Below are 21,191 nucleotides of genomic sequence, written 5' to 3' on the forward strand. Positions count from 1 at the left end.
AGCAGAGGAAGGGTTGGTGCAGGGGCTCAGGTCACAGTGGTAGAGCAGAGGGAGGGGATGTGCTCAGGCTGTGACAAGGACCTAGGCATGTGTCACATGATTCTGAGTAAGGCCAGTCCTTGGGTGAAAGAACTGTGGAGGGGTCCCCAGGGTCTTTATTCTTGGTCTTCGCAACCCACCAGTCCCGGCAGACACAGCAGGTCTGGCTCCAGCCTGCAGTCCAGGTAACCTGATGTGATGGGGTGCCAAGGAGACGCCCCAACGACTGCTGGGAGGAAACAGAGGAGCGGGCTGTTGTTGTAAACACAGCAGCCCCACCCGGAACGGAAGCACCTGTGGCCGGAGGGGGCCGCACCTCTGAGAGGCCTCAGATCCCTTTGGGTCTCTGTCCCCACCCCTGCCCGCCTCTGGCTACATAGGGCCGTCTTCTCCCTCTGGGTCTGAGGACCCCTCTGTAGGTCTGTGCCCCTGTCTCTCCTGCTGGGTCTCTCCCCACCTAGCACAGCAGGGCAGGCTCTGCAGCTCGGGCGGTGCCCCCCTGACCTGTCCCTACCCCTTCCTGCCCTCTGATGGGAGCCCACTTCCTCTGGCAGGAACCCCCGCCCTCCCCGGCTTGGGTAAAAGGCAGAAGCTGGGCCCATTGGGTGCGGCGTCCCTAGAGGCAGCAGCAACTCCTTTCCTCAAGGCCCTGTCTCCCAACCCTTGTACCAGTGCTGTGCCTTAGACCCTGGTACAGGTCTGGGGGTCAGGGACCTGTGGACCCCGGCATCAGCAGGCCCAGTGGATGAAGGCAGTGGGGCAACTCAGCATCTCCCTCCGGACTCCGGCTGTGGCAGGTCTCTTACTAGCCCCATCTTTGCTTTCTGCCCTGTCCTTTACTATTTCCAAGCAGCTGTTTTACAGACCTGCTGCCTGTGCACCTGTGGGATGCTCAAGGTTTGTCTCTCCAGCTGCTTCTGTAGTCCCCTTCTGCCCTTGCAGCCTGTCCCACTGAGCCTCTGCACCTCTGCAGCAGAGGATCAAGGACGCCCTTCTCAAAGGTGGCTGTGTGGCCTTGTCTTTCACCATTACCATTCTACGCAGTCTCTACTCCTCTCCTGACTCTGCAGCTCTTCCCAGTTGGTCTCTTTACTAGGGCTTCCAGAGCCCCATTCCTGCACCTGAACCCTAGAATTGTAAAGCTGGGCTCCAGGTCAGCCCTACTTGGCCACCATCAGACCATGTACCCTGAAGCCTACTCACTGGGACTCCAAGCACAGGACTCACTCTCTCCCAGGTTTGTTTCATCTCTAAGTGGGCCTGGTGTTCACCTCGGCTTGTGTGTGGTTGGGGGGAGGGCTCACAGGGCCCCTTGTTGGCTGTCAGGAAGACTGGAGGCCCAAGTGGAAGGCCAGACCCTCACAGTTCAGACAGTGGGCCCACTAAGCCTCCACAACAGAGCGCGGCTGCTTCCCCTTTGCCTCCTCACCAAGGCCAATGAGTCCAGGCCAGATTCCCCACTCTCCCTTACTTCCTCTCCAGACTGGGGGATCAGAAATCAGATACCTAACACCAAGAGGTGACAGGGACCCAAACAGGAAGGGCAGCATCTCAATTTAGGTGGCACTGTCCACATCCAGAGATAAGGGCAGCAGACAAGAGGTGTGCCCATCCTCAGCCCCAAAGGCAATCCTTCCCTCTGCTGAGGGCACAGAAATCCCAAGTCTGGACTGTGAATTACAAAATAAGTTTATTTTGCTTTAGAGGGTGGGCAGGCATCCAGTCTTAGAACTTCTGGAACTGCTTCTTGGTGCCAGCTGCCTTGGTGACCTTGAGTACATTGAAACGCACTGTCTTGCTCAAAGGCCTGCACTCTCCAACTGTGACGATGTCACCAATCTGGACGTCCCTGTGGGAACAGGCAGGAGCATGTCCTCAGAAGAGGTTACCTCAGCAGACCTCTAAAGGAAACCCTCTGTCCCCATCACCAGGTTGAAGGTGTTCCACGCTGGTTAATGTAACCCCATTCAAGCTCCGGCTGCCATTCAACCTGCCCCCTAGACACTCAGGACAGCCTGGCCTCGCTTGGTCTTGTGGGGCAGCATGCCTGTGGTCTCCATCAACTGAAATCTCCATTTCACAAAGAACAAAGGGAGGCTCCCAGGATTGGCCAGTGGCATCCCCCAGTGGATGGAGGATCCTATGGGCACCTGAGCCAAGTCCAAAACCTCCAGAGTCAGTGGCGACCAGCCCTCCTGTCAAGTAACCCCTGCTTTGTTCCCAAGTCATTTTTCCAGAAGACCCTCCCTTATGAGTACTATCCCACTGCCCATCCTCTCTCCCCACTGGTCTGGTGTCCTTCCTGCTCCAAGGTGCTCTCTGGTGGAGGACCTTACCCTTGTTTATCTCTGAACACTAAGTCTCTAACACGGGTAAGACATATACAAAAGATGTTCTGTGAAAAAGCAATTCAAGCCAGGTGAGGTGGCGCACACCTGTAATCCCAGGGGCTTTGGAGGCTGAGGCAGAAGAATTTTGAATTCAAAGGCAGCCTCAGCAAAAGCGAGGTGCTAAGCAACTCAGCGAGACCCTGTCTCTAAATAAAATACAAAATAGGACTGGGGATGTGCTCAGTGGTGAGATGCCCCTGAGTTCAATCCCTGGTACCAACCCACAAAAAAAGGAAACAAAAAGCACTTCATTCTAACATAAATGTAACCCTGGCTAGCTGCTCCCTAAGGGACCACCGGGCTCACCTGAAGCAGGGGGACAGGTGCACAGACATATTCTTGTGGCGCTTCTCAAAGCGATTGTATTTGCGGATGTAGTGGAGATAGTCCCTGCGGATCACAATGGTCCTTTGCATCTTCATCTTGGTCACCACACCTGGGCAGAGGAAACAGATAAATCATAGATCAGGCCTCATAGGAAAGGGAATCAAGGGTTGCCCAGGGCATGCTGGGAATCAGAGGTTGCTGAGTAGGGTGGGTCCCCTGCTTCTGGCATCAGCTTTGCCAAGTGGCTTTTCAGCAGTACCCCTGGTGGGTATCTGAAGACCATCGTGAAAACAGACATCATCTGCCAGTGCCCTGAAACCAGGAATTTAGGCCCCAAGCCCCTTCATTCAAATAGTTCAGGCCCCCAGAATTCTCTACTCACCAGACAGGATCCGCCCTCGGATGGAAACGTTACCAGTGAAAGGGCACTTCTTGTCAATGTAGGTGCCCTCAATGGCCTGAAGAGATAAGGAAAAGAAAGGAGTGAGCTTTGGACAAAAGAGGACTGAGCATGTGACCTCAGGGACCCAAACTACAATTCCCAGCAGCCCAGAGGGTAGCCACTGAGAGGGCAAGCCTGCCAGGCACGTGGACAGGGGCAAGGGAGTCTCATTTTCTTCTGGGAGTTCTCCCCACCTCTTTTGGTGTCTTGAAGCCCAGACCAATATTTTTGTAGTATCGAGGGAGTTTCTCCTTCCCAGTTTCTCCTAGCAGGACCCTCTTCTTGTTTTGAAAGATGGTCGGCTGCTTTTGGTAGGCACGCTCTGTCTACAGGGATAAGAAGGAAGCTGGTGACTTTGCAAGCTTGGAGCAGATGGATTTCTGGCCTGAAGACCTTCCCCCAAACCTCCAGATCCATCCTCTACAGTATTTACTCCCCACAGGCCAGCCCCGGAGGACCAGTGTCCCCGAAATATCCTCTAGAACACAGCCACCCACCATGTACCTACAATTCAAAGACGTCTCTAAGCCCAAGGTAACTTCAGCTTGCCTGCTTTAGAACACCTCCCACTGCCAGCCGAATTTAATCTCCAGGAACCCTGGGCACCTTTCAGCAATAATTATTTTTAAAGACACAAAACCATTCACGCGGGCTGAGGATGTGGCTCAAGTGGTAGCGCGCTCGCCTGGCATGCGTGTGGCCTGGGTTCGATCCTCAGCACCACATACAAAACAAAGATGTTGTATCCGCCAATAACTAAAAAATAAATATTAAAATTCTCCCTCCCTCTCTCTCTCCTCTCTCACTCTCTCTTTAAAAAAAAAAAAAAAAAAAAAACCATTCACGCTGCATTCACTCCTTATTTAATCAAAGAGGGTTCAAATTTAGCTACCAAACGACGGCTCCCCGAACTCGCCCTTAGGACTCAGGCCGCAAATATCATTTCTTAACCCTTGGGCTTTTGGGTAATGGCTCCCAAAACGCTTGAATGTGTATTAATGTGAAGAGCCAGCAAGATTTAGGAAGCTGATATCTAAGCTTAAAGCAAACGTATATGGCCCACCTTAATTCATCCCTAGGAAATCGGGGACGCCCTGAATAACCCCAAACGGGGGCGCAAGATCCTGGACTCCCAGACTCGCCCCTTTGGCTGAAGCAAGCCCCGCAGACTCCGGGACAGCACAGAGAACACACCTGAATGTCCGCCATCTTCCCGGCTGCCTGAAAAAAAAGAGAGCGACCGAAGCGTCCGGGTTTCCTTATTGATTGCGCAGGGGCTGTAAAGGAAGTGACGAAAGGGGCAGGGTCACACGGCTTTGGGCGGTGCCTCGAGAGCGACTCTGATTGACAGGCGGCTTTAACCAAGCTTGTGCATCGGAAACTGCAAGTGCGCGGCCATGATGGTGAAAGACTCGGGGGCGGGAAGTGTGCGAGAGCCTGAACTCTCTCGCGAGAGTTTCAGGCTGTCATTGCTCCCGGAGCGTTAGTTCAGATTGGCTTGATTTGTGTTATCGCGAGAGTCGTGGGGAAGCCGTCATTTCCCTGAGGTGTAGGTTCACGTGGGATTTGGGGACCGCGTGGCTGTGTTCGGGTAGGCTTCAAACCAGAGGTGATACGACCATCTTTTTTATGGGACGGGTGCCCGGCCGTTCCTAGAAGCATTGCGGCGGCGCCATCTTTGCGAGGGGCGGAAGCTGCCGGATCTTTTAGAAGTTGAATGAAAAAGTTACCTGGCAGTGGTGGGTTTCACTTCCAGACGGTTATTTGGAGCCATTCTTTTTCCTTTTTCTGTGTAAGAGGGCGCTAATAGAACTTACCGCGATCGTGGAATTATTGCATACCTGCACTCGGTGGGCAGTAGCATTTAAAATGTGACTTTTGCGACTGAGAACCAGAATATTTGAGTTGTATTTCATTAGGCTGTCCGGTGGCAAAGCGCTCGCCTGGCGTGGTGGGGCCCTGGGTTCAATTCCCAACATCACAAAGTTGTGGGTGCTGGTGACTGTTGAAATGGGTAAAGGGCTACCCAGGCAGGCCCTGACCTGTGAAGGGCTTGTCCCCAAAGTGTTCCCCAACCCCAATGCCCTCAGGGGTTCACACTGGCAGAGCCAACAGTCAAAATTGGTGTCAGATGAGGCCTAACGTGCTTATCTATTAACCAGTTCACTTGCTGTGGTGCTTTGACCCCTGGAGTCAGGCAGTAGGGAGCATTGTGGCAATCAAATACTTTGCAGTTGAGCTGGAAAGGGACAGCTTCAGGTTATTAGGACACTGAAGGCTGTTCCAGGAGGAAACTAGGTTTTTGTGGAAAGTGTGGCCTGCATGAAACCTCTTCAAGCCCTGTTTTTGCTGAGGGCCCACCTCCACAGTGGACATATGCAAAGACGCCACGTTTCTTCAAAAATAATTTATTTGCTTTTGATCATAAAACAGAGGTAAGGAAAGGGGCAGTGCATTTTCCAGTCTTTGCACCTCTAAAACTTGGCCCACTTCAGCAGGTACTCTCCCATTCCTTCAGCTACAGAGTATAGGATGGCCACATGGTTAAGACAGGTGGGTGCCCCTGTAGCCAAGGAGACCCCCCCCCTCCTTTAGTGTTCCAGCTCATTTTTAAAAAAACACTGCAAGTAATTGGTAGTGTTTTTTTAAAAAATTCATGAATAAGCAGGTCATAAATTCTGACCATACGACTCTTAAGAAACCTCCCGAAACAGAAGAAGAGACCAAGACTAGGCCCTTCTCTGTCAGCTTTCCAGGTCCCAGGCTGCCTGTGGCACCCAGAGAGCTGTCCTGGGTCTCCCATATCCCAGGGTGGCGATGGAGGAAGGGCAGGCCAGGCCACACATGAGGCATAAACAGTCTTTATTGGGCTCAGACCAGAAGTCCATTGGTCCTGAGGACCTCTGTGAACTTGTTAATTTTCTTCTCCACATTCTTTTCTGCCTGTTTTCGTAGCCTCTGTGGGGTAAAGACACACAATGTTTTTAGGAGCTGGTTCTCCACCTCAGGCTGGGATGTAGGCAGACCTTCTAGGGCAAGACCTCGCCAGCCTGGCCCACCTACAAGCACAGTCCCCTCCAGGGCAACCCCTGCCCTCACCATAAGCTGTTTTTTCTTCCGATAATGGATCTTAGCTTTCTCCTTTCTCTTCTCCTCCAGGGTGGCCGTCACTGCCTGGTACTTCCAGCCAACTTCATGAGCCAGGCGCCCCAGGTAGGCAAACTAGAGGGGCAGAGAAAGTTTTTAAGGACATGGAGACATGGGAGTCCTCTTAACCTAAAGAGCCTGGACTGAGGCTATGGTGGTCACAAGGGGAGTAACTGTCCTAGAGGATCATGGGAAAGGAATAATAAATAATTCAGTCCCCCCCCACGCACATCCCGTGTAAAGGCTCCCTGCTCCTGGCATCAGCTAAGCCTTTAGTGTTCTCGGCACTGCACACAGTGGCATCCGCAGACCATCGTGAGAAAAAACATCATTTGCCAGTCTTGAACCTCAGGTTCACCCCAGCAGACCCTAAAACCAAGTTAGAGCTGTCCAACCTGGAACTCACCTTTCTTGTTGGCTTCAGTCGCACAACCTTCAGGGCAGCAGGAACCACCATCCGCTTTTTCTGTTGGAGGAGAGGGGCTTAAAGACCTAGTGCAAAGACACTAGGCAAAGGAGGCTGGCTGCAGTAGGCGTCTCAGCCAGTTATGTTTTCATGAGGCTCAAACAATGTAGGTAATTGTGTAACATCATGGACGCTGGATGCACGACACTGTGCTGGGGGCTTGGTGTGGCTCACCTTGTCGTAGGGTGGTGGAATCCCATCAAACACCTTGAGGCGGTCCAGGGCGGCCTGGCCTCGCTTGGTCTTGTGGGGCAGCATGCCTATGGCAAAAGGATGCCAGACCTTAGTGGGGCTTAGAGGATGCCCACCCTTCCCCACCAGGGCAGGCATGGGGCGGCCTCAGATGGTAGTGCATGTGGAGTCATCTCATGGTTGGGGAACTCGAACACAAGTGGGAGAAGTCCTCATCACTGGCTGCCTGCTGCCACCACCCACAGCCCCACGAGGCCCAGCTCACCTCGCACTGTCCTCCAGAAGATGCGACTGGGGGCCCGGAAGTGGTACGGGCCCCGGGATGGGTTGGTATTCATCCTCTTGCGGAGGAAGGCCAGGTACTTCACTGAGGGAAGGGGAGAATATGAGGCTTGCCTTGTCTAACAGTTCCCAACCAAACCCTAAAGTTCTAGCAAAAAAACCTTAACCCCTCGATGATCACAGGTTTAACTCACACTTGTTTCTGTAGAAATTTCCAGAAATGTTGATGCCCTCACAGCGCACAACCACCACCTTGCGGCCTAAAGGGAAGGTGAGGCATTCAAGAAGGGGAAGGGTTAGGAAGGGCAGAATAAAGGGAGAGGGATCCTCCCTTGCACACAATTGGCAGAGCTGGGTTCATACTAAAATCTGAGCCAGGGAGGGAAGAGTTTGGCTGGCAAGTCTCAGAGCGGTGCATGGGGTTGATCTCATAGTCGTGAGACTCAAACGAAAGATGGTGATTGTTGCTCATCACTGACCTGCAAGTGGAACTAAAGGCAGGGAGGATTGTGAGCAGACTTACCCAGCAGTACCTGTTTGGCCACAATGGCCGCCAGGCGGCCCAGGAGATGGCCTCGGCCATCCAGCACTAGGACCTGCGGAGACAAGGAAGGGATGAGAAAACTGACAGCTTTACTCTCTCACCTCAAGAAACCACTCTTTTCCAGTTCACCTTGCCCCTGGGGGCCTCTACCAGCTCAGACCCAAGACTTGGGTTAGTAGACCAAGGGGAAGCAAAATGTTGATCCAGCATCACCAGGCAGGACAAGAAACCAAGGAACTTCCTTTTCCCTTCCTAAGACTGCATTTTGGATTGTCAAAGGATGAGCCAAGATATGACCCAAACCTGGCAACTCCTGTCCTTGGCTCATACAGGTACAAAATTTGTTGTCACCTTTGTCAAACTGCAGGCTTCTAATAACCCAACTCTTCTTAAATGTAAAATGCAATTTTTACCATGGACTTTTTTTTTTTAAGTCTGAGTCAGTTTCTCATTAGGTTGCCCAGGCTGACTTCAAAACCCTGGGTTCAAGCAGTCCTCCTGAGTAGCTGGGTACTACAGGCATGCTACCCCTGAACTTAGCAAGTATTATCAAAAGCCCTTGCTGGATCTGCATCCCTGGGTCCTCAGCTTCCTCATCAAGAATAGAAGCCTTCAACATTAATAAAGCACACCATAATGCACTAATGTGACAGCATAAAATAATGGTTGTTATACATACTTGTGTAGTTAATGGAAAGCAGTGCGGTGTGGCATCAAATCTAAACCTAAGCTAGACTTCCCTACAATGTGACCTTGGCCCCAAATCTACAACTCACCTGAAAAATGAGGCTAGCATCTGCCTCAAGACTATTGCCAATAAACAGGCAAAACCAGTGCACACTGCTATTCACAGGTACTCATAAGCTTGATGACTCTTACTACTTGCCTAGTTCTACCTACCTGGGAATGAGTCCAAATACCACAGACTTACAGAAAGAAATTCACAAGGAAATCCTTTCCAGGGCCATCCTTTTTTTTTTTTTTTAGTTGTAGTTGGATGCAATACCTCCATTTTACTTATTTTTATGTGATGCTGAGGATGGAACCCAGGGCCCTGCACATGCCAGGACAGTGCTTCACCGCTGAGCCACAACCCCAGCCCCCCCATCCTCTAATTATGCCTCACACATGTTAGGCAAGCGCTCTGCCACTAGACTACAGCCCCAGCCCCAAGGACCACCCTCTTAAGTATACGTTCAACAGTTCAACATAAGACACAGAGCTAAGCTTCTACGGTGTTCCCTGAGGGCCTGGGGGGTGATTTGGGGGGCGAAAGTTTGTCCTATAGCTGTGGAACTGTTAACAGCTCTCTACTTCCAGCAACCCCAAAACAAGGGGGAATAAAGCAATTCCTGATCACTCGGAAGGCGAGTTTTCTCAACCTACTGCATAAGGGAATTTCGCATTGAAATGCCACAAGCTGTAGGAAACCTTGATCCCGAGTCAGGCTGAAGCAGCTCAGGCCTTGGGCACAACGGCAGTGGCCTCCATTTTGGCCCAGCCTCAGGTTCCCATTGCCCGACATCAGTCTGACCGCCGCGTGTTCCCCATGGCCGGAGTCTGAACAAAGACCTGACGCCAAGGGCTCCCACCCGCTACCCAAGATTAAGACAGGAAGACGTAACCGTAAAACAAACTCTCACCATCACCCTTCGCCTTGAGAAGGAATAAACTGCCGCCTTTTAGCCACTCCTCGACCTTAAAACAGCCGCGGTTTCTCCTACATCCCTACGGATTACCCTCCCACTAAAACCAGCTCCTTTTTGTTAACAGCTGATCTGAAGCTTCACAACGTATGTAGAAGGGAATACTGGACCCAACTCTGTTCCCAACTGGATCCCACGCGACCCCACACCACCCCAGCCGCGCAGACACCGAACCTGCCCCTCCGCCATCTTCGGCAGCCGCCTGTGAAAGAAGGAAGTGTTGGCGCAGGGTTTCTTATCCCTTGCCGCAAGGGCGGAGGCAGCAACGCCGCACTGGCGAAGCGGGGAAGTTTCCGTCTTCTCATTGGCTAAAGTGTTGTACGCGTGCGCAGAGATGCCCTTGGTGGGGGGGAGGCGGGCGGTCTTCTGACTGCCCAATCAGATCAGAACTCGGCGGCCATGCCTGTGAGGGGCTAGAGATCACGTGAGTCGCGGGGCGGTTCTGTCGGGTGGGGCTGTCGGGTCTCGGCAGCCATCTTTTTGAGGGGCTGCTGATCTGCTCCACTCGACTTGTCGCCGTTACCCCATCAGGCGACTGAGGGTTGCAGGGTACGTGACGGCCTGCAGGGGGCAAGCAGATCCGCCAGGGCAGCTCTTAGGCGCTCAGTCTAGGTTAGGGGATGTGGATTTGATGCCTGGTAGGCCTCGTGGTGAGCAGGACGAACTGCTGCACTTATCTGGGCCCCGGCATCCGCCTTTGTGAAACAGGTGGAGGTGGATGATGAAGAAATGACTTCCAGATGCCGGGGCTGCACCAATCTGCTGCGGATCCCAAAGCAGCTTTCCGCTTTCCAGACTCTTGGCCTTTGCTTCTGCTGTCTCTCTTGCTTGGGATGCCCTCCCTGGTCTTCCGCCCACGCTCACTGCAGAATCTGCCTTGTCAAGATCCCAGTGCCTTTGGGCTCAAGAGTCCTTTCCTCTAGAGAGCCTCCCCATCTATCCCAGCCTGGGCCAGATGCCTCCTGGGGGATCCCACACTGTCTGTGCTCCCTTCATTCGAGTGTGTGTCATCTTGCCCCCGCTCTGGGGTGCCCTGGGACTCCTCCAAAGACCCGGCGCGCCAGAGCCCTGGGCTGGTTTTGCCTCACATCTGGGTCTTAAAATTGCCTAGCACAGGCTCTGGGCCCCAAGAGGCTTGAACAGAAACATTGCATTAACTAAACAAGACTCAAGCCCTATGCCGTCCCATTCATAACCCGTCCCAACCACAGACAAGTCCAACCAGAACTGGTAGAAAATAATGATTTATATACAAGTTCATGGGGACAAGGGCTTTATACAGAGGGCTGAGTTCTGGCGTATCCTCCATCCTGAGGGGCAATGGTGCCTAGAAAGGGACCAGTCTGTAGCCGCCTTCCTCTGTGTACTGGGCGTGTGTCCTCTGATAAGTGACTCCTCTTGCTGGGCCTCAGTGTCCTGGGTAAAATGGGATGATAAATATGTCGTCGTCTTGGGTTGTTTGAGGATCCATGGACAGAGGAGAGGGAAAGAAAATACGTAGCTCCAGGCAGCACACAGACTGCCCCAAACAACTCTGTTCCCAGTGAGCAGCAGGCATCTGTCTAAGGACATCACTGTCTAAGAAAAATCTTGTGCCATGGTGGAAATGTTCTTCATCCCTGCTCTCCAGCTGGTTAGCCACCAGCCACGCGTGACTACTGAGCACTTCAAATGTGACTATGGGGCAACTCAGGCATTTTTTTTTAAAATTTCATCCAATTTTTATTAAATTTAAGAAATTAATAATATAGTTATTGAGAGAGTAAGAAAACAAGTGCAAAGTGCAAAGCTCTGCAAGTGCAAAGCTCCTAAATGTTAAATGCAGATCAAGCGGTTCTGGTAAAAATGTGTCACTTTGTAGCTCAGTGGTGGACCCTTGCCTTGGGTGTGCAAGTCCTGGGTTCCAGCCCTGCATACATTCTTTTGTGCATACACAAAAGAAAAATGTCATCTGACTTTAGACATGATGTATACACACTGATTCTGAAATATACAAAAAGAGAGTAAAGTATTTCATTGACTATAGTTTGGATACAACAGGTAAAGTAAAACATAGGGGCTGGGGATGTGGCTCAAGCGGTAGCGTGCTGGCCTGGCATGTGTGCCGCCCAGGTTCGATCCTCAGCACCACATACAAAACAAAGATGTTGTGTCCGCCGATAACTAAAAAATAAATATTAAAAAAATTCTCTCTCCCCCTCTCTCACTCTCTCTTAAAAAAAAAAGTAAAACATAATATTTAAAGTATTTCAAGGGCTGGGGTTGTGGCTTAATGGTAGAGTGCTCACCTAGTGCAGGTGAGGCACTGGGTTCAATCCTCAGCACCACATAAAAAAAGTAAAAATAAAAGCATTGTGTCCACCTACAACTAAAAAAATATATTTAAAAAAAAAGTATTTCAAGTTACCTTTTTTTTCTATGTGTGTGTGTGTTTGTGGTACTGAGGATTCAACCCAGGGGTGTGCTACCTCTGAGTTAGATCCCCAGCCCTTTTATTTTATTTAAAAAATATTTTTAGTTGTAGATGGACATAATACCTTCATTTTATTTTATTTATTTTTTTATGCAGTTCTGATGATCAAACCCAGTGCCTCACACATGCTAGGCAAGTGCTGTATCACTAAGCCACAACCCCAGCCTCTTTTATTTTATTTTTGAGACAGGGTCTTGCTAATTGGTTGAGGTCTCAAATATTCAATCCTCCTTCAGCCTCCTGAATTGTTGGGATTACAGGCGTGTGCCTCTGTGCTGTCTAAAGTTACCTGCTGCTTTTCCCTTTTTTTTTTTTTTTTTTTTGACGTGAGGACTAGGGAATTGAAAATCACATGTGGCTTCATTGTGTTTCCACTTGGCAGTGTTTCTCTGAGGGCCTTTCCTTGTGTCACTTCACTTAGCCTTGTGACAGTCCTATGATGGAAAGGACTATTTTTAGAGACTCTTGTAAGGAAAGGGAACCCAGGTAGACAAGTGAAGGGTGTGTGTTAGATTAGGACAGGCTGAGGGCTGGGGTGAAGCTCCAAGGTGCAGTATTTGTCCAGCATGCTCAAGGTGCTGGGGGTGGGGGGTGGGGGCAGGCAGCCTGGGATCAAATCTTGGTTGTCACTCACAAGCTGTGTGACTTCTGGAAAATTAACTTGTCTTTCTATGCCTTGGTTTCAGCCTGTATGAAGTGGGGCTCATAATAGCACTTCTCAATGAAGTGAGTTAATCTGTAGAGAGGTCCAGCCCCAGGCCTGTGCCAGAGTGATTACTGAGTACAGTTTCCCCTAGGTCCCTCTAGGCCTCCCTCCTGCTACCCCTGCCTCCTCTCCCCACACCTGTTTCCAGATTCTTTCCTCCCTCCTGGGTTTCCCTTGATTGCCTACTGCCCTGGGGCTAGTTGAACTTCCTGAAACACCTGAAGGACTGAGCAAAGGCAGTCCCCAGCCATTCCTGCCCCAGAAGGACACTCCGTCCTGGCATGCAAACTCCAGCACCCAGTATCTCCCAGGGTCCTCGTTCCCTCAGGTCCCCCCTGAATCACTGTCTCCTCCTGATCTTGCTTCCCCCTCGGTTCCCCACTGGCTACCCCGTCACTGGGCCAGACCTGAGGGCATCTGTGTCAGATCCTCCACCAAGCTGCTCAGTCCAGTCTTGTGCTTCTTGACCCCCTCCCCTGACTCTCTGCCCCCACACTCTCCCTCCATCGTTCTGCCCTGAACCCAGACCTTGACCTCTCTCTGTGGACCCTTGCTGGCCTCCTCCTTGGCCTCCTGTCTCTTCTTCTACAGGTCCTCCTGGGCCCCTAAGAGTCTTTCAGCACCTACCTAGCACCGGCCCTGCCACTCTTCCGCCCACAACCCTCCTGTGGCTCCCAGTACACCCCCACCCCTCCAGTCTTAGTCCAGAGTCCCTGGCCTGACATCCCGGCCCCACAGCATGAAGAAGAACTCACCAAGACGAGGCCCCAGCCGGGTCAGCACTCCACAAGCAGCACACCCTGGGGACTGGAGGCAGGGGGCACCTGTGGCCCCCACAGGGTCAGCCTCAGGTGGGCAGGCAGAGCCTCCAGCCCCCCCATTCCCTTCCCATCTCTCTGCACCCCCCCACCTGTTCCTCACCTGAGGGGCAGGGCGGCCATTCACCCTTCTCCAGCGTAGGCACAAGAGAGTGGCCAGTGGTGGGAGGGCCACAGGCAGCAGCAGCAGCAGGAACAGCAGGTGGGACTGAGGGGCCGGCAGTGCTGTTGCCCCCAGGGCCCGGGGACTCCTTGGGGGCGGCAGGGTGGAGGAGTCTGGGGAGAGAGGGGACCAGTGAACAAGGAGAAGGGTTGTGTCAGGGAAGGCAGGGGTCCTGCTGGGGCCAGCTGTGTGACCTCAATGGGCGCCAGCCTCCCCTTCCTGACCGCAGCTGCCTCATCCCCAGGGAAATGAGGATGGATAATCATTGTACTTACCTCACAAGGTTGACACAAAATCACGAGTGTATATACACAGCGTGCTTAGGCGAGAACCTGGCTCTTAGGTTATATTTTATTTCATACTTAAATGTCTCCAGTGGTTATGTACCTGTCATCTCCCAGTCCTGAGACCCCACCCCCATCCCCTGCCCCCAGGGAGCAGGAACCTTATCTGGGTTATTTACCACCAGAACCTATAATTTAAGTATGTGAATGAATGGACATTTAGATAATAAAACAGTAACAGAGCTGGGCACAGTGGCACAGGCCTGTAATCCTAGAGACTTAGGAGGCTGGGGCATGAGGACACAAGTTGGAGGCCAGCTTCAGCAACTCAGGGGGACCTTGTCTCAAAAAATAAAAAGGCTGGAGTGTAACTCAGTGGTAGAGCGCTTGTCCAGCATGCCCAAAGTGCTGGGTTCAATCCCCCATACTGCAGGTAAATAAATAAACAAACCCAGTGACATACAATATATGAACCTATGGTGTCCCTGGGGCTCTGCAAATCTGGCCCTTTTTCCTCTCTGTGCCTTCAGCTTCCCTCCTACCCACTCAGCTTCAGTCTCCCAGGCCTCCCTGATGTCCCCTAAACAGGCAGATTTCTGCCCCATGGTCTTTGGCACTGGCTATTCCTTTGTTCCCAACTTCCAGTAACTTCCAACCACAACCCAGCTCAGGATTCTATCATCTTGTTTTAATTTGATGACAGTGAGCTACTTTCTTGTTTATTTGTGTGTTGGGTGTTTATCAACTGTTTCCCGGATTAGTGTGTCAACCCTGAGCTGCAGTTACTTGAGTTACTTGAGTTGTTTTTGGCAGTAGTGTAGATGAAGCCCGGGGCCATGCAAATGCCAGCAAGCGCTGTGCCACCGCCCTACAGCCTGGCCCGATTTATTTATTTATTTGTGTATTCAGATAGAGTTGCACTGATTTACCCAGGCTGGCCTCAGACCTGTGATCCTCCTGCCTTAGCTTCTGGAGAAGCTGGGATTGCAGCACCTGAATTACTAAATAATTTTTTTTAAACACTGAATAGAGTTTGGGGGGATATTGCATTAAATAAAAATATTAAATTATTGATATCTTAATAGAATCCTACATTGGGGATGTGGCTCAGTGGTAGAGCACTTCCCTAGCATGTGTGAGGCACTGGGTTTGCTCCTCAGCATCACATAAAAATAAATAAATAAAATTAAGGTATGTGTCCATCTACAATGAAAAATATTTAAAATATATATACATATGTATGTGTCAGAGAGCATAACGACCATGAAGAAGCCAGCCATCTACCAGCCAAAAGAGTCCTGGAGCAGATTTACTCTCACAGGCCCTGGTGACAGCGGATCTTAGACTTCTGGCTTCCAGCACTGGGTCATCTGTGGTTTAAGTCACTCTGTGGGGCTCTGTCACGGCAGCGCTCACAAACTCATATAAACACTCAAGTGTGTATAAATAAGTGGTAAAATCCGAATAAACTCTGTGGATTGGACCAATGTCAATTTCCTGGGTTTAATTTTGTTCTATTAGTTAATTAACAAGCAAATGTAAACTGGAGAGGCTGGGCATGGAGGGCAGGGGATCGCCTTAATGTTTTTGCAGTTTTTCTATGATTATTCCCAAAGGAAAAAAAGCTTAAAAATAAAACAACTCGGGGGCTGTGTTTGTAGCTCAGCGGCAGAGCGCTTGCCTAGCATATGTGAGGTGCTGGGTTCCATCCTCAGCACCACATAAAAATAATAAATACATAAATAAAATAAATAAAGATTTTTTTAAATAAATAAAACAACTACTAACTTGCTAAGAAATAAGAAACATTGAGTTGGACATGATGGTGCATGCCTGTAATCCTAGCAGTTTGGGAGGTTGTGGCAGGAGGATCATGAGTTCTAAGCCAGCCTCAGCAATGGCGAGGCACTAAGCAACTCAGTGAAAACCCGTCTCTAAATAAAACACAAAATAGGGCTGGGGATATGGCTCAGTGGTTGAGTGCCCCTGAGTTCAATCCCCAGTACCAAAAAAAAAAAAAAAAAAAAAAAAAATTAAAATCCTGAAGAAAAAAATGAATCCATCTTTATTTTCCCCCCACATGGCAGCCAGGAATTTAAAACTTAAATAAGTGACTGCCTGTGTCTGTGGACAGGGTGTCTTAGACACAGGCAGGGACTACAGCTTCCTTCTCAAAGATGGGTAAACTGAAGCAGAAAGGGGAATGAACTTGCTCCAGGTCATAGCAGGTCATAGCAAGGGCCCTCTGGGACACACTGAGCAGGAGGGACAGGAGGGTACCAGTGGGCTTCAGGGACTGGGAGCCGTTACCGGGCTGGCACTGCAGCTCCAGGCACCGAGAGAAATTCCGGCGGGTGATCCAGGGCTTCAGAGCCACCAGCTGCTCGAGGGTGTCCTGCAGGAGGTGGGAGATGTTGGTCTGGACGAAGCGAAGGCAGCTGGGGAGGGGCTGGGAGCAGGGGAGGGAGATGTCACGGCCACATGGCCCCAGCATCTCCAGCCAGCCAGCCCAGGGCTTTCCCTGCCACCAACATCCAGCAATGAACCCAACGAGGCCTGAGTCTCAGAGTTGAGATCCCCAGACTCCCTGGTGGCAAGGGGACATGACCCCTTAGCTGCCTCTCTCATCAGGGCCTAAGAAACCTGGGCCCAATTGTAGAGCCCTTCACCATCTTCTGGTACCCAGCAGCAGTGTCCCTGGGGACCTCAGGGGAGCAAAGTTCCAGCTCATTCTCCCTTTGGGCTCTGCTGCCAAAAGAACTCCCAGTGAGGCTCCGGAGCTTCACTTGCGGTGCCTGGGAGGCACCCTCCCCTCATTCATCCCCTGAGCTCAGGGCTGACCTGGAAGGCACATAAGGTGACAAAGTGTATTTCAGTGTTGACGTCCTCCAGGAGGATTTTCATCTGAGACCCGGCCACAGTTTTGAGTTGCTCCATCCAGCGCTGAGCCAGTACCAGCTGCCACAGCGCCTTGCAAAGTTCTTCCTGGGGAGGGACAGGCCATACCCTCAATCTGAGGGAGGAGGCTGGGCCTGGACCCTGGGTCTGAGGGAGGAGGGTTGGACCTGGTTCCCTGGGTCTGAGGGAGGAGGCTGGGCCTGGACCCCTGAGTCTGAGGGAGGAGTCTGGGCCTGGACCCCTGGATCTAAGGGAGAGGGAGGCTCTTGGCTCACTAGTCTGGCCCCTGAAGGGTGGTGAATCTTGCATCTGGTCCCCACCTCTGTCCCAGGCCCATCCCACCTATGACTCACGTCCTGCAGGTTGGAGGCCACAGTGACTGGGTAATCGTGAAGCAGGTAGTCAGACTGCAGGAGAAAAGAGGGTTAGGCCTGGCTGAGAGCCGGAGAAACAGAACTATGGAGACTTAGAGATGGAAGGCAGAGACCTGGGGCAAGGGGCAGAGACCAAGGGAGAGAGATGACAGATACCCAGTCACAGAACTTTGAGCTCAAGCAGGGACCCAGGGGAGGGGACCAGCCAGGAAGGCTCACCAGCTTGCGGATGGTGGCTGCAAAAGTGGATGTGATGGGGCTGTGCTTGAAGGAGCAGTCGGGGGTCCCCCGGAGGCCAGGGCTCAGCAGCAGCAGCAGCAGCAGCAGTGAGGACTATGGGGGCCACGGGCCAGTCAGCTCCCCTCCGCCTCCCCCACCTCTCTTGCCTGTCCCCTTCTCAGGTCTCATTCCAGATCTTCCCGTCCCCTCTCTCCCCTGCATCTTGTCTGATGTGTCCCCATCTCTCCCCAACATAGCCTACTCCTGTCTCTTGTCCAAAACCGAAACCGTCCACTTTCATCCATCCTGTCTCATCTCTCTCCTTCTCCACCTCCCTCCACATCTCTCCCCTCCCTACCTCTTTCCCCGCCTCTGCCCATCTCCCCACCTCTGCCCATGACCTCACACCTCTGCCCATCTCTGCCACCTACTACACCTGTCCACCTCCCCCAACTCCTCCCCACCTCCCCTTCAGCTCGCCCATCTTGACCTAGTGCCCCCCTCCTCCCAGGTATACGCACAATTGGGCTCCAGGCTGGCGCCAGCACTATCATCTCTGCCGAGAGCCCCTCATGCCTGTGGCCGGGTCTTGGAAGGGACAGAAGAGCTGGTCTCGGACACGCACCCCTCAGCCCCTTTCTCGCCCGCCCCTTCGCCTCCCCGCCCCTCCCTCCTGCCCTTGATGTGGCTAAGTTTCCGCCTCCTACTCCCCCAGGCTTCCTGCGTGAGCCCCAGTTACACTGAAAACTCATCTCCCCTTCCAAGAACCCCGACGTCCGGTCCCCGAAACCCTCCTCAGGTCAGGGACCCGGGAACGGGGTTCCCCATGCCATGCTCCCTCAGCCGCAGGAACGGGGACCCCAGACCCGCCCCTCGGGGACCTGGAGTCCCATTCTCCTCACGCACTAGGCTTGCCCCAGCTGGGTGTGGAAGGGCTAAGCTGGGTGACAGCCAGAGACCGAAAGTGAAAGGAAATTCTTGGGGGAGACCGCGAGCAGAGGTGGAATCGGGTCGAGGCAGAGGGCGTCCCCTGGTGGTGAAGGTGGCGCCTTCGCCTAGACGGCGTGCACAGCACCAAGCCCAAGGAACACCAAGCCAGGCGCAGGCCACCCTGAAACCTCCTTCCTCACCCCAAAATCTTCCTCAACGCCCCAAGGTAGATGGCAGTTCCATCCCTCCAGGCTCTCAGGCCCAAAGCCTTGGAGTCCACGCCTCTGCGCCTTTCACTGCATATTGGCAGGCCCATCAACAAATGGATTGGCTACACCTTCAAAATGTAGCCGGAATTCTACCAATTCTCACCACTGCAACTGCCATTATCTGGGTCCTGCTACCACCTCCCGCCTGGGACACCACTCACTAGGCTCCCTGCTTCAGCTCCCTAGACTCTAGTGGCTCTCCAAGCTCCCCTCATTCAGAACAATGGTCCACATGGAACTGCAGGATCTGGTCCCTCTCCCCTCTGACCTCACCTCCCGTCCCTCTCCAACACCAGCCCTCCTTGCTGTGTGCGAGGTGGGCACACTCCTGCCTTAGGCCTTTGCACTGGCTGTTTTGGCCTCGCCCCAGACACCTATGTGGCTCACCCCCATCTCAGTCAGGTGTTTGCTTAATTCACAGGCAGGGGCTTCCCGACACCCTTTAAAAATCGCACACACCCCTTTTTGAAACTGCCCCTGTCCCCCCAGCATTCCTACTCACCCCTACTTCATACTTGTCACCTTTAACGCACCATGTGGCTTTCTGATCTTCATTGTTGTTTTCTTCCAGGGGACATGGGCTCCAGGAGGTCCTCAGTAGGTAGTTTTACCCCTTCTGAGTTTCTAGAACTCTTTGGCCCTAGCAGCTGCTCCACAGATACTGGCTGAATGATCGCACAAACGGATCCTGACCTCTTCCCTTCTTCACCATTGCTGAATTATAGAGACTGTGTCTGGCTCTTGCCCTGGTTCCTGGGAGATAAAACCTTGGAATTTCCCAGGTATTAGGAGTGTCATTGTTATTCATGGTTGCCACCTTGACTCGGCTGAGTTTATTCTGAGGGAGGCTGGTCATACTAGAAAGACCAATTATGTGATTAGAGAGCTGGGGATTTGAGCTAGACTTGTGAAACTCTGGGAAGTGTTGGGGACTTGTCTACCAGAGGAAGCCTGGGTAAAAGTTTTGGATTTTGGGGGGCTGGGGTTGTGGCTCAGTGGTAGTGTGCTTGCCTACCATGCATGAGGCACTAGGTTCGAGCCCCAGCACCACATAAATGTAAAATAAAGATATTATGCCCATCTAAAACTAAAAAATAAATATTTAAAAAAAAATTTTGAGGCTCCTGTTATTGGTGAGCACAGTACACCAGGAAGGTGATATGCTCTGATTCCCTGGGGGATGAGGGTTTGGAAACGGTACAGCCAGCCCTCAGCATTCATTTTTTTTTTTTTTTTGTACTTAGAGGCACTCAACCACTGAGCCACATCCCCAGCCCTATTTTGTATTTCATTTAAAGACAGGATCTCATTGAGTTGCTTAGCGCCTCACTGCTGCTGAGGCTGGCTTTGAACTCTTGATCCTCCTGCCCCAACCTCCCAGCCTCTGGGATTACAGGCATGCGCCACTGCGCCCAGTCTGGTCTGTATTCTTTCTAATGACACTGTGATTGTGAGTATAGCACTTTCCAGAGTTCTCGAACCGGAAGAGGTCATGAGAGCCCTGGATTTGTAGTCAGTGGGTCAGAAGTACAGGTGGCTTGTGGATGCCTGGGGGGAGAGACTTGTCTAGGACTGAGCCTTACCCTGTGGGGCTGGGGCCCACTCTGAGAATGGAGCACACACCTGGTGCTGTGGTACTACAATGCTGAGTACCCACAGTGCTGTCAGCTCAGTGCTGGGGATGTGGCTGTGCATGAAAGGTACATTTCTTGCCCAGATGAAGTTGGCAGACTCTGAGTAAGCTGACCCGGAAATGATGATTTCATTGCAGATATATTATGTGCCTTTAAAACAAAGGCACTAGCTGGATGTGGTGGCAAACATTTATAATCCCACTGAGGAGGCTGAGGCAGGAGGATGGCAAGTTTGAGGCCAGCCTCAGCAACTTAGCAAGACACTGTCTCAAAATACAAAGGGCTGGGGATGTGGCTCAGTGGTAGAGCACCCCTGGGTCCAATCCCTAGAATGAATGAATAAGAAGGCCCTGATATGAGCAGCCTTCCCCCATTTCTTCTCTCCAAGGTGCTCAGCTCCTCCCTGGGTGCTCTGGTGCTGACGCAGCCTACCTGCCCTGTGGAACTCATCTGGGTCGTGTGGCTTGCTTGGCTGACTGCTGAGAGTGAGAGTGCCAGGCCCCTCTGGGTGGAAGCTGCCCAGGCTGGGAGTGGACAGTGATGGTGAGAGGTACACTGTAGGGGCCTCTGCGATGACTCGATTACGTCACCCAAATTTCAGATTGGAAATTTAATCCCCAAATTCATGTTAATGGCATTTAGAGGCGTGACCTTTGCAGGGAATGACTGGGTTATGATGACATTAATCCATTCATTAATTAATGGAGGACAGGTTACGGAGGAAGTGGCTTTGCTCTGAAAGCGAGCTCTCTAGCAGGTCAGCACCATCTCGCCATGTCATGTCCTCTGCCTCCTGCTGATGCGGCGAAGATGTCCTCCACAGGTGCAGTTCCTCTTGGCCTCCAGAACCATGAGCCTTTATTCTTTGCAAATTACCAGTCTGGCACA

General features: G+C 52.0%; 3 protein-coding genes and 5 non-coding genes across 15 annotated transcripts; all 8 read right to left on the reverse strand.

Moving 5' to 3' along the window:
• Positions 1 to 1,710: 1,710 nt before the first annotated feature.
• On the reverse strand, positions 1,711 to 4,501 carry Rps11 (ribosomal protein S11). Its single transcript, XM_076839100.1, has 5 exons — positions 4,393 to 4,501; positions 3,393 to 3,524; positions 3,139 to 3,214; positions 2,736 to 2,865; positions 1,711 to 1,888 (listed from the first exon to the last, which is right to left on the reverse strand). Exons 1-5 carry the CDS (start codon positions 4,405 to 4,407, stop codon positions 1,765 to 1,767), a joined length of 477 nt encoding a protein of 158 aa, XP_076695215.1. The 5' UTR covers positions 4,408 to 4,501; the 3' UTR covers positions 1,711 to 1,764.
• On the reverse strand, positions 2,976 to 3,062 carry LOC143384593 (small nucleolar RNA SNORD35). The gene has a single exon (XR_013089386.1). It is a non-coding gene; the product is annotated as a small nucleolar RNA SNORD35 (small nucleolar RNA).
• Positions 4,502 to 6,043: 1,542 nt separating the features above from the next.
• Rpl13a (ribosomal protein L13a) lies at positions 6,044 to 9,801 on the reverse strand. Of its 2 annotated transcripts, none has more exons than XM_076838795.2 (8): positions 9,710 to 9,801; positions 7,809 to 7,881; positions 7,480 to 7,545; positions 7,269 to 7,370; positions 6,986 to 7,071; positions 6,752 to 6,811; positions 6,298 to 6,420; positions 6,044 to 6,156 (listed from the first exon to the last, which is right to left on the reverse strand). In XM_076838795.2, the coding sequence occupies exons 1-8, from the start codon at positions 9,722 to 9,724 to the stop codon at positions 6,070 to 6,072; spliced, it is 612 nt and encodes a 203-aa protein (XP_076694910.1). In that variant the 5' UTR covers positions 9,725 to 9,801; the 3' UTR covers positions 6,044 to 6,069. The 2 variants fall into 2 exon arrangements, with proteins under 2 accessions (XP_076694910.1, XP_076694911.1); XM_076838796.2 differs by lacking the exon at positions 9,710 to 9,801 and adding an exon at positions 9,473 to 9,660.
• Positions 6,597 to 6,682, reverse strand: LOC143384594 (small nucleolar RNA SNORD35). Its single transcript, XR_013089387.1, has one exon. It is a non-coding gene; the product is annotated as a small nucleolar RNA SNORD35 (small nucleolar RNA).
• On the reverse strand, positions 6,877 to 6,946 carry LOC143384592 (small nucleolar RNA SNORD34). The gene has a single exon (XR_013089385.1). It is a non-coding gene; the product is annotated as a small nucleolar RNA SNORD34 (small nucleolar RNA).
• On the reverse strand, positions 7,145 to 7,229 carry LOC143384590 (small nucleolar RNA Z195/SNORD33/SNORD32 family). Its single transcript, XR_013089382.1, has one exon. It is a non-coding gene; the product is annotated as a small nucleolar RNA Z195/SNORD33/SNORD32 family (small nucleolar RNA).
• LOC143384591 (small nucleolar RNA Z195/SNORD33/SNORD32 family) lies at positions 7,684 to 7,767 on the reverse strand. The gene has a single exon (XR_013089384.1). It is a non-coding gene; the product is annotated as a small nucleolar RNA Z195/SNORD33/SNORD32 family (small nucleolar RNA).
• Positions 9,802 to 10,763: 962 nt separating the features above from the next.
• On the reverse strand, positions 10,764 to 18,434 carry Flt3lg (fms related receptor tyrosine kinase 3 ligand). 7 transcript variants are annotated; one of them, XM_076838932.1, is made up of 9 exons: positions 18,377 to 18,434; positions 17,992 to 18,058; positions 17,471 to 17,584; positions 17,231 to 17,284; positions 16,821 to 16,964; positions 16,290 to 16,428; positions 13,636 to 13,808; positions 13,470 to 13,538; positions 10,764 to 10,951 (listed from the first exon to the last, which is right to left on the reverse strand). In XM_076838932.1, exons 2-8 carry the CDS (start codon positions 18,022 to 18,024, stop codon positions 13,491 to 13,493), a joined length of 705 nt encoding a protein of 234 aa, XP_076695047.1. In that variant the 5' UTR covers positions 18,025 to 18,058; positions 18,377 to 18,434; the 3' UTR covers positions 10,764 to 10,951; positions 13,470 to 13,490. The 7 variants fall into 7 exon arrangements, with proteins under 7 accessions (XP_076695047.1, XP_076695049.1, XP_076695048.1 ...); XM_076838934.1 differs by having other exon boundaries at positions 10,764 to 10,984; XM_076838933.1 differs by having other exon boundaries at positions 10,764 to 11,698.
• Positions 18,435 to 21,191: the final 2,757 nt, after the last annotated feature.

Source organism: Callospermophilus lateralis, chromosome 18 (genome assembly GCF_048772815.1).
Source record: "Callospermophilus lateralis isolate mCalLat2 chromosome 18, mCalLat2.hap1, whole genome shotgun sequence".
Taxonomy (NCBI): Eukaryota; Metazoa; Chordata; class Mammalia; order Rodentia; family Sciuridae; genus Callospermophilus; species Callospermophilus lateralis.